This window comes from Apaloderma vittatum, unplaced genomic scaffold, assembly GCF_000703405.1.
Source record: "Apaloderma vittatum isolate BGI_N311 unplaced genomic scaffold, ASM70340v1 scaffold15653, whole genome shotgun sequence".
In the NCBI taxonomy this organism is placed as follows: domain Eukaryota; kingdom Metazoa; phylum Chordata; class Aves; order Trogoniformes; family Trogonidae; genus Apaloderma; species Apaloderma vittatum.
In genome coordinates this window covers 29,896-41,713 of record NW_009707626.1, presented here as the reverse complement: position 1 = coordinate 41,713, position 11,818 = coordinate 29,896, and the positions used below count along the sequence as shown (strand labels likewise).

General features: G+C 41.5%; 1 protein-coding gene across 1 annotated transcript in view; it reads left to right on the top strand.

The window, feature by feature from the left end:
* The first annotated feature begins 4,103 nt into the window (after positions 1 to 4,103).
* The window catches only part of GNAL (guanine nucleotide binding protein (G protein), alpha activating activity polypeptide, olfactory type), a 14,671-nt gene continuing 6,956 nt past the window's right edge, over positions 4,104 to 11,818 (top strand). The window contains exons 1-6 of the mRNA XM_009866284.1: positions 4,104 to 4,152; positions 6,707 to 6,780; positions 7,656 to 7,714; positions 7,947 to 8,067; positions 9,296 to 9,426; positions 11,427 to 11,494. Of these exons, the coding sequence (XP_009864586.1) occupies positions 4,126 to 4,152; positions 6,707 to 6,780; positions 7,656 to 7,714; positions 7,947 to 8,067; positions 9,296 to 9,426; positions 11,427 to 11,494 (480 nt within the window). The 5' untranslated portion in view covers positions 4,104 to 4,125. The remainder of the gene's footprint in view (positions 4,153 to 6,706; positions 6,781 to 7,655; positions 7,715 to 7,946; positions 8,068 to 9,295; positions 9,427 to 11,426; positions 11,495 to 11,818) is intronic.

The window sequence follows — 11,818 nt, the reverse complement described above, 5'->3', positions numbered from 1 at the left end:
GCTCAAATTGCCATGGTTTTCGAAGAGAATAATGCTTATTGATAGTTCCCACATGCACTGGCAGGCACATATAAAACCTGTACTTTTGTGTTCACAACTTGCATAATATAAAATTTAGAGATTGCTTGTCAAACCAAGTGTCAACTGAGTTTCCTAGGAAACTCACTGAAGATATTTATAAAACTACAGATTGGCTTAATAATAGATATAATAATGTCAGTAGCTCGTGATTGGTTTTTTTAACTTTATCAGTCCATTTTGCTTTGCTTTAATTTGTTGGCAAACCAAACCACTACATTTCCGAACAGAGCAGTGGAGACCTTCCTTCCAATATATCTTGCCTAATTTATTTTTTAAAAAAGGGCAATTTGTCCTGTTCCATATAAGGAAATGTAAAACATCCTACCATAAAATTAAGAAGAACCTAAATGTCATACTAATTATCTGACTAAATCCTTTATAAATAAAATGACAATTGTGAAGCAGAAATATAAATATTGTATCATATGTTACCATTTTATTCACAGGTGAGTTGAATGCATGAGTTTAAAGTTCACGTGCATGCAAAACAGTCAGTGCAGAATTCACAGAAGTCCTGAGTTTGGGGTTGTGTAAAAGCTGCATAACTAGAAGACCTGTCAGTATTGTAGAAATGCACAGTTCTGTGGAAATAATTCTATCCCTGAGTTGAAAAAAACAGGCTCTAAAAAGAGGGAATAAGTGATACTAGTGTCCATTCTTACTCATTTTTCTGCTACTGTGTTTTACTCACACTGATTCTTTGAGCGGAGACATGAGTGTTGCCGCAGTCAGGAGATATCTTCCTACTTTGAGCCCTTTAAATTGAAATTTTAGTCATCTAAATTTAAAATATGGTGTGTATTTACATCTATATATGTGTGTGTATTATGCCAGAATGTGTATTATGCCAGAACATAATTATTAGAGGCAATTAGGATTAGTAGAAAGTAATGTTCTTTGGAAAGCAATTTAGAAAAGTTACTCCAGTTTTCCTGTACAGTAACGAGAATGAAGTTCGTGTATTTAGTAACAAGGCAGTACTGACTCCCTATCTCATCGGGAATCCATTACTTGTACCTACTGTGTATATTGCCTGTCAGAGCTATTTTTTTTATACTGTGCTAATTAGCCAGGTAAGGAGCTTATATGAAGGATATTCAAGAACTGTTTTTATTCTGAAAAAGTAGGAGTGTAGCTTTTTGGGTTTCGACATCTAGAAATCTCAGTGCACATTTAATGTAGTTGCAAATGAAATCTAAGGAAGTCTGTCCATCACACACTGACAAGGTTAATTTTCTGTAAAACTACAGAATTCGGCCAAATCCTACTAGTAGGTGCATGTTGATTTATTGGATGCTAGTGATCTCGCTGGAGCTTGATACAGCGGGGTAGCAGGTACAGCCTTGTAAATTATTGCATTTATTTCGCTAATGATAGCTGTGGCCAGCAATTTTACAAGCATAAAACAATACGGCTGCTATGTCAAGTGATAATTTTTAGGTGCATGGTGTTTGTCAGAGCCTACTCTCTCTTAACTGCGGGGTTGTGGTTTAGGGTATTTGAAACGGATCCTTTTACCGGAAGGAGGCTGACTGTTTCTAAATGGAAGGTGACTTGGGCTGATACGTAGGACATCTAATTAGGAGACAGTCTCATTCCCAACCCTGCCATGGATCATTTGTAGTGTAGCTCTGCATTACTCACTCCACTATTCCTTACCATAGTTTGCCTGTTTGGAAAACGCAAACGCTAACAAGCAATAACCTTTCAGGAGTGGTTGTTGTATAGGCGAGAGAGATGTGAATTGGTATTAATACCATGTTTAATCATTTTGGATAAATTCTGCCAACACGACCTTGGTATTGGGGAGACAAGATGTATCATCTCTTGATTTAGACACAAACTCCAGAAGGAATGCTTCTGCAAGAAAATCACAGATTCACTCTGTCTTGTGAGATTTGGGATGGAGCCATGTTTGCACACAAATGCTCGCTTTTTTAACCAGAGCATTTTCTGTGTCGGCCACAGTTGAGGAGTGTTTTCTCCTCTGGCTTCTATTGCATTTAGTGATCCCGAGATGTGCAAATAATTACGCTACCTGCAGCACTTTGCTAGCTCTCCCTCAGGCTCCTGCCTGTTTTCTGCAGACTTGTTGAACCTGCTGGTGTTGCCACCTTACTGCTCTCAGAGACCAGGATTTACCCCTCTGCTAGCCTTTTATCTTACTGAAGAGAATTTATCTGATCAAACTGTAGAGAAACTGGACAGAAAACTTTGAAAAGGACTTGGAAACAGAGGGGTGCTGCCTGCCGTATTAAAGAAAATTACTCCTCATTTAGGAAGAGATTCAGCTTGGAGACATTTTTGGATTGGGCTTTTTTGCCTTCTCTTTTCATCTCATGTGCTGCAGGTGTGAGATGAGAGTTCTGTTAATGATAGGTGCGCTAGTTAAAAATACCTCACTCTGCTCCTGTGCCTGCATTAACTGCGGGGATAACTGAAGTTAAACTTTGCTTAATCAGTATTCTCAAGGTGATGAAAATCATTCTGTGATTCTGTGATCGATTGGAATACAGCAACTTTCTCATGGTGAATGTAGCTGACTATTAAGATGTGCTTTTATGTCTTTATAGAAATTTATGGTGGCTTTTGGCAAGGGAGGAGGTTTTATTAAAAAAATATTTTTCTTTAGAGTTTATTCAATATGGTTTTTTTATCAGCCACCCATCGTGTTGCGCTAAGCAGTGATTTTTTTAAACAATATGCTTAGCTGTCACGCTTTGATTATCCAGAAAGAAAAGCTGGGTATTCTAACTGTAGATACTGTATGTTGTTTCCCTGTTATAACAATGGAGGTTCAAAAAGGAAAAATAGTGTAAGTAAATATATATGCAGCGTATTTTCTTTTCCTTTCAGTTCGTATCCGTGGGAAAGTGGTGTGAGAATTACAAACAAGCTTTTAGGGGGGTATTTTTTCAACTAGTCAGTGTGTGTGACCCCTGTGTTAGCAATGAGTCTCATCGTAACTCAAGAGTTCACTGGGTTTTTGTCCTTCCCGCTGCAAGTAAGTAGATTCCATCATGCACACCCAAGTAAAATTGGGGAAAACTTGCCAATTGATAAAGCAATCTTGATAATATTGTAGCAGGATGAATCAACTGGTGAGTTGTTCACTTGCCAAATACCAAATAACAGTGCAGAAATTCAAGAAAGCTTCTAAGACATATGGGCAGTCTGGGGAAGATGAGCCAGCTGGGCTCATATGAAACTAAGAAATAAATGGGCAAAAGTGAGAAAGGAGAACCTGCCTGTTTTAGCTGCATATGATATATATAACTATAAATCTCATTTTAAGTCCTTAGTACTGCCATTCTAACATGTTCTGGGAGGGAATAAAAGCTTGAAAATATTTTTTTAAATAACTGGAGAATGTGGTTCCCCCCCTTTCTCCTGATTCCCTTTTCTCTTGCCCTTCCCTGAAGTTCTAAGTTTTTGTTTCACCTTACGCAGCATAAAGAGTCAGGCTGGTTAACCTCTGCTTCGTGTCAGTTCTGCTTTCTACTTCTTACACTTTGGTTGCAGCGTTTGAGGGCAGCATGTGGGTCCAGAGCTATTTGTAGATATTATTAACAAGCATTGGTGTTAACGTTACTGAGACCGTAATTAACCTAACATGTGCTAGATTAGCAATACGCTAAATAAAGGCAACCCTTTTCTTTTTTAACCTCCTGAATCTTTTTATATTTCTCAACAATCGTATAGTGTTACGACACACAGTTAGTCTTAGTATTTTTTAGTGGACCTCACAGAATTATAACATTTAACTGCATTTGGACAACTTGTTGGTACTGCATAATGGTAAGTGTAGAAGTGCTGTATTGAAACAGAGTCTGGGTAAAAAATTGTTTGACTTTGAAAATGTAACCTTAATCACTGTAGGTAAATCATTGGATTCATACCTTTACCATTGGACTTCTCTCTTACTTTGCAGCAGGAATCTAAACCAGAAAAGGTGGTGAAAATTTTTACATTGGACAGTGTTTTACATACCTAAGTGCATTTTGTTTTTCTTCTAGCTTTTTAGAAAGAATCGACAGCGTCAGCATGGATGACTACACACCCACAGATCAGGTTAGTATAACTAATGGGGTGGGGTCAGAACCAAGACTCCCATTTGTATGGATTCTTTATGTAATTTATTTTAGTCCCAGCAGCAGCTGAAATAGGGCATACTGCATCATATCCACATGCAATCTAGCAGTTTAAGTAACTCACATTAAAGAAGAAGAGGCTTTTTGGTGGTGCAAGCTTGTCTTTTACTGTTGTTGTATGTAGGTCTGTGATTGCTGTAACACATCTGTTATTTCTTCTTGCTTTCCATTCTGTGTTCTGCAAACAAAGCCAAAGGAACAGAAAACATGAATGTAGAACCCTATGGTTTCCATCACGAGCCTTCGCTACACAGAAGCAGTGTTTTATTTCAGTGGCAGAGGCAGTGGAAACCCTGAGGGAGTCTTCCCATGTCTGTCAGCTGGGTTCTTCAGAGGCAGAAGCCTGCAGTGGGGTCCAGTGTCCAAATCCACGGGAAAGCACCAGGGGCAGCAGCAGACCTCCAGGATTTCTCTGCGGGCATGCAGACACCTTTCCAGCCTGTGCCCATGTCCTATGCACAAGATAGTTTCTATTTAAGCCTTGTTTGCAGGACTGTACACTTCTTTCCTAGGTGTTATGATGCACGTTGGTAGAGTCCTCTCAGGACAAACACATTCAAGGTGAAGCCTTGAGGTATGAAGGGGCTTTTGCCGTGGCACACGACTTCTCTGAGCTCAGGCTGTGTGGAACTCTTAGGCAGGATGTCTCTTCAGCGAAGTTATTCAAGGGTTATTGTTTTTCAGTGCTGTTATCCCACTGTCATCTGGTAGTCTCAGCCAGGGTTGTGGGCCACGTCATAAGCTGTGAATACAGGTGGCAGAAGAGAATCCCTGCACTGGATAATTCAGTCTAATCATGCAAGGTGTATAACGGGTGGATGCCTTTAAAGAAATACAATTGCCAGATCTCACTGTTCATTCAGAGAACTGAAATGACTTACCAGTGGTCACACATGGAAGTACAGAGCTCAGAGCCAGATCCTTCAGAAGTAGTTCAGCTCTGTAACCACAAGCCTGTCCAGTTACTCTGACCGTATCCTGAAACGAAAGGCAGTGAAGAGGAGCATGCATTGTGTTACAAGGTTAAACTTGTATAGTCGACCCAATGTAGGATCAATTATTAAAGCCCTCAAGACGTTTTCAGACCAAAGCAGTAGCACTGGGATTTACTCTGTCTAGACCTCATGGTCTGATTTTAAGCATTGATATGACTCAGCTGGAGAGAGAAGTCAATGAAGCAAAACCTCTTTTTTGCTTTCATTATTTATGTTAGTGCTGGCCTGTTTGTACCTGGGAGGCCTTTCTCCACCTGGAGCATTCATCATCTAGAAGTTTTTCCTGATATTTCATTTGGGAAAGAACGCCCCATGTCTCCAAAGATCAGAAGAGGCCTTTGCTATTTGGCAGCCTGAAATTGTTCTAAAGGAGAAATTCTCTTTTCCTTTTGGGTTTTCATCCTGTTATGCTGAATCAGTTGTCTGGCTGAATTCATTGGCAGAGATCACTACTTCCCTTTTTTCTCTTGCTTTCTTTAATTTCTTTTGAACTATCACAAAATAACGGCTGAGTCCAATAACAAATAAATGTCAGCAGGCAACAGAAAATGGCCATAACGTATAAAATAACTAGAATAATCGAATAAGTGGCATTTGGCTGAGTTCAGGCAACTGTCAAAGTGGCTGAGTTTTGCTGTGCCCTGGGAAGGGAGCACTCCCCTGGCAAGTGGCACTGCCAAGAGGTGACTGTTCAGGGGGGTTCCTCACCATCAGGTACCTGACAGCTCCCTCCAGCCCCCGGATTTTGCTCTGCACCCACCACCAGAGCAGCGGTGCTGGCATAGTCAGGGTTAAAAACGCTGCTGGTGATGACAGGGGCACACGATGAGCTAGTTGGCTGAGGTGTGCCTAATAAATGGCTTTTGCCTACTTCCTTTGAGAATCTAGGAAGTTATTATTTTTTTTAATCATTAAAAGAATGTTATTTAAGCCATAAAGTATTGCTCATTTGACAAATAAGAAAGAAATGCCAGATTTATGTACAACCTAAATTCTGTTCCCCTGTGCTCTGTAGCAGAACTTTAATTACTCAGTCAGGATTCCTGTCTCATTCAGTACAAAAGAGGGCAGAATTAAGGTTGCCTGGGCAACTGTAAATTGAGTTTTCTAACATTTGAGTACTTGACTTTACAACACGAATAACATGTTTTTCTTACTTTTACGTAACTTCAGAATTCATTATCCACATCACATACAAAATTATATGACCACCAATAACAGATTTCAGTGTGCACTGAGGAGAACATGTATAGAGTCTTCCGCTTTCCAAGTGTGCACAAGCCAAAAGGCAAAGATTATATTTGTGTATAACCACTGTGTCAGTATGGACAAATGAAGGTTTACCAGCAAGTCTGACTGAACTTCAGTTAAATGAAATGTTTAAGACCTTTCATGGAAAATAATATTCTGCACTTTCAAAAAACAAAATTAGGTTAGAAAAAAGACCTTGCTCACCAGTTTCTGTGTTCTCATTTGCAGGACCTATTAAGATGCAGAGTGTTGACATCAGGGATTTTTGAAACAAGATTTCAAGTCGATAAAGTAAATTTCCAGTAAGTCTATTAGTAATAATTTATGAATATCATATAATTTTTAACAACTTAGTTCAGGTGTATGTGCTCATGTATGCTTGGTGTAGTTAAGTGTAAGGTGGGACTTGTTTGGGTTTTTTTTTGTTTGATTCGGGGGTTTTTCTCACTTTCTCTAGGTCCTAGTAAAACTGCCTCATACTTTGTGAAAAGAGGTGATACTAGATATATGTATTACTGATACTCTGGGGTGGGTTTTTCTGTGTCTGTTTTCACTAACTGGTTCCTTGGTACAGCACTGTAAACTTAAAATACTTCTGAGGATAAGATCTTACAGAAGTCAGTGGGAATCCTGCCCAAGTCAGACTTCATACAGTGGAACAATGAGAGATAAATGTCTCCCTTCTTCCGGAGGGCTCTGTGTTTGTCGAAGTTTTGCACTGTATCTCTGTAACACACCTGCCGTTGGGCTGTCTTCACTCACCGGTTCTTGCCTAGAAAAGTGGCAGCACTGGCGGGGCAGAGCTGCCCACATGTCGTCCTCCTTACAGAGGCGCACTCTCCCCACCGTGCTTCAAAATGTGCCAAAACTTATCCTTGTTCATAGTACAGTAGGTCCAACCTTACATGCCACATGTGCAGAATCCTGTGGGCTGGAAGGGCCAATACTTGCCCTGGAAACGAGTCTATTTCTCAGGTTTGGGCTCAGTAGCATTCTCCTGGCAGAGCAGGACAGGTGGAGCTGAGCAGCATCAGCAGATGCCTCTCCCCTTCGGGCAATATTTTACTGCCACTATCCTTGGGGCTGTCAGACTTTTAAACTGAACCCATGTGCCGCATGTTACGTGTGACTTTCCTAGTGCACATAAGTGATATAACATCCTATGGCTTTTTAACAGCATGTTTGATGTAGGTGGCCAGAGAGATGAGAGAAGAAAATGGATCCAATGCTTTAATGGTAAGTAAAAATAGTCTGAATTTTGAGCTTAGTCTCTGTGGTGTGAATGGCATAGTATTTATTCGCACTTAGTGTGTCACTAATACAGGAGTCCAGTGTTATAGATATTTTCTTTGGGTATTTTTGGCAGATTGGGGAGTAATGGCAGCGTAACCCCTGGGAGTATGTGCTGGAATAATGGAGATGTTCTTTTCTCTTTCCTTTCTTTCTTTTTTCTCTGTGCTCTGCCCAGATGTCACAGCTATCATCTTTGTTGTGGCTTGCAGCAGCTACAACATGGTAATAAGGGAAGACAATAACACAAACAGACTACGGGAATCCCTGGACCTTTTCAAAAGTATCTGGAATAATAGGTAAAACATACCGCATTTCCCACCCACCCTCCCACATTTAGCTACAGTTCAACCCCTGACAAAAGAGGACCCCTGTCGGGGAGACCCCCCAGGTCGGGCCGGGTCGCCAGGTGCCGCCGTGGCGCGTACCTCTCCCTGGCAGAGGCCGTGGCACGGGGAGGGGGCATCTGCATCTTGCAGCTGCCGCCAAAACACCACAGGGTGTGGGGACAGCTTGGAAAGGGCGAGGCCCCCACGCCGGCTGCCGTGGGGGAAGCAAGGGAGACCGTTTCCCAGCGTCAGCGTGCTGCTCGACCGAGACTGAGCAGCATCCTCCAAATTACATTTCGTCTCCTCCTCAAGCGCAGCAGCCGGAGCAGCTCTCTGTTGGCGTTGCCTTCGATTCACCGGCTGGGGGGGGGCTTCGATACCCACGTGGGCAGCCGCTCTCGTAAGACTCGTCTCTGAGAGAGTTTCTCTGCCTTGTGGGATGATATTTCAGATCTAATCTAACTGTGACTGCCCTTAAACTGCCATTCTGCCACAGTGCATGTCAATTATAGGTGTGTGGCCAAATAGCAATCTTAAGTATGTTCCTGGTAGACAATAAGTTAAAACAATACACAAGATAATGAGGTTTTCAGCACATACCTACGAGAATGCTCTGCAGTGAGAATTGGCTGAAGGTAGAGTGAGGAAAAATGTTAATCTCAGGTGCTAAAGGCACATCATCACAGTGATGACTAGATATTAATTGGGAAAGAAAAGAGATTATTTTATTTTGATTCAGGTGTCATGCAGGCCACCCTAAAAGACAGGGTATCTGTGTGGATGACCAGTCGTTAAGCCAGAGCAGTCTGAGGGAAGGCAGCTTTCTAGCCTTTTTCTTTTGCTTCAGCAAAACCAAATATAGCAGACAGTAGTGCCTGGTTTTGGACTCTGGTGCTTGTAGGAAATGTCATTGTTTTCCTAGCTCAATATCAAAAGGATAATTTAGAAAACAATATTGAACACTGCTCCCTTCAGCAATGTCTACGGTAGTTTTTTTAAATGTGTTTGCAGAACTTCCACCAACCAGCATAGGTGCAACCCAATCGAAACAATAGTTTAGGTCTTCTTTTTTCTTCCATTGAAGCATGTTCCACACTACTTCACTCTGTCTGTGCAGGGATAGCCAGTACATTTTCTATTGACGTGATCTTGATTAACATGTCAGAAATAACACAAACATTTGGTTTGTTTTTGACAGGTGGTTACGGACCATTTCTATCATTTTGTTCTTGAATAAACAGGACATGCTGGCTGAAAAAGTCTTGGCAGGGAAATCAAAAATCGAAGATTACTTTCCTGAATATGCGCATTATACTGTACCTGAAGATGGTAAGATTCTTCACTTAGCACAGCCCAGCCCGTAGTTCCTCTCTTTCTCTGTCTCTCACACTCATGCAGGCAAATTCACAAGCCCACACCATTCCTTAATGTGAGCTGTCAGTCAGGCAAGGAGCATCCCGGCAGCACGTGCCTCGGCGGTGCCCCAGCGTGGGCAGGGTCCAAAGGGGCTCTGGCTGCTGTGAGGAGTGTCGGGGGGAGCTGGGGGGGGGCTGGCCCCAGAGCACCTGGCTTCCCTTGCTTTGGAACAGCCTCCAGCCCTAGGAAAGCCCCAGTCAGATGCTCCCGTTTGGACCTTCCACGATGCTGAACTTCGTTAGAGATTTGTTAGGCTTCTTTTGCAGCCGTTCTGTATCCTCCAACACTGCAAACCTCAGTGTTTGCCAATACCGACGGGAAGCCCAGCAGAGAGGCAAGGGAACTTTAATGGAGCAAAACCACATCAATAAATACAAAGAGAGCTGTGATGATGGAGCAATTAGCACGGATTTGGTTTCTTAGAAGTATGATTCCTGCACCATAACATACTGCATAAGCAAACTCTGTTATTATGCCAGTTTTATATCAGGCAGAGGGCTTCGCAAATACTCAGGTCTGCGTCTAGCAAAAGTGATAAAATGAGCACTTTCTGACCACTAGCCTCTGGCTTCCCCCAGTGATGCCCCAGGCATAGTGCTTGCAGTCACCTCTCAGAAGAGGTTTTCCTTCTCCACTAACCATCAGCATCAGCTTAGGTTATAGATGTGAAGATGGTAATAAGCTATTTTCACCTTTCATTCAGGTCTAGAATTTCAGAATTGTGATGCTGAGTTTCTCGTGGAGAGGATATATAAGCTGTCCTAAAATCTGAGTTAACCTGATGCCGATTTTTTAAGGCTAAGGGCTTCCAGAAGTAGTCATCTCTCACCATCACTCAAATTTTCCTCTCCCAGACATACACCACATATATACAGAGTTTGGGTAAATTTGCAGTAAGCCAGTTGTCAGAATAAAGTAGCTTTTGGTGTTTCTCAGCGGGATCTCACAGCAGATATCCAGAGTGATCCAGAATATTCAGACATGAAGCAGCTCACTGTTTTTAACCTGTAGTAGTTCATTTGTTCCTTAATTTCAGCTGACATTCTTTAAGGTCAGCAGCACTGAACTCTTAGGATGCTGCTGATTATGCTGCTGCTCAATGTTTACCCCAAGTGCTTTAGCTAAGAGTAAAAAATATGTTTCCATATTCTGGTAATTACTGCCCTTCACCATATTACATTTACAAATATCTAATATGGTATCCTAGATGAGGTGAAATCGCTCTGAAGGGAAATGAATAGACTATCTCTTCATCGTATTGTTTTTTAGACTTGGAGTAAACATAGCTGTTACATGGCCTGGACAGAGGTGACTTCATATGCCAACAAATAGTGCTGACCAATGAGTCTTCCACACCACAAGAATTTAATCTAAGGCACCTTGATAGTCAGTAAATCTAAGTGTTCTGCTGATTTGGAGCCTGGAAGTAAAATACATAAAAAGATCTTTTGATGCTCTTATTTTTTTAAGTGTAATCCTAGACTAACCATTTTTAAATCCAAATTCCTTCGTGCAGAAGCTTTACTCAGGAGATGCTGTTCTGCTGCAGAAACTGAACAGCTCAGCTGCTTTTTCTAGTCATATTTTCTGGTAAAAGTTAAACCCTAACTCCCACTTGGTTTGTATCTATATGAACAAACTTGTGGATGTGAGTAAGCCTCTTTATGATGTGACCGGTGACATTGTTGCAATGTTTTCAGCAATTTTCAGGTTCCTAAAATATGCTAAATGCAGAGTCAGGTTTTATAGTATGCTTCCATTTTAGAATTGCCATCAGGAATTGTCTGTGGATATTTAACATTTTAATTTCTCTATCAAAGGACTACTTCCTCTCTATTAAATCTTCTGTTATGAAAAGTAGGTGAATGTTTGCTTTTCATGTTTCTGATGTCATTTATTTTTTAATTGAACAGCAACACCAGATGCAGGAGAAGACCCCAAAGTCACAAGAGCCAAGTTCTTCATCCGGGATGAGTTTTTAGTGAGTAATTTTGATTTTATGTGTGATTCTGTCATAGGAAATACTGGCAGATGGCATAGTTTATTTTGGGAAAACTGATGGGGTTTTGTAGAAAGCTAGAAGGATGGGAAAATGTCTGGCAATTCCCTAATTCTTTCCGCTGCCCCTCTTGCAGAACCTTCCCCAGCACTTGCACATTTTTATGCCTGTTTTATATAAAGGCACCTTCCCTGCTAAGAGTCACACAGCAAGTAAGTGCCAATGCTGACAGGGGTTGTGTCCCTGCCTGCTCGATTCCGAGTTCGGTGTGGGTGCCGGCAGGCCTCACTCTGTGCCAAGGGGGGA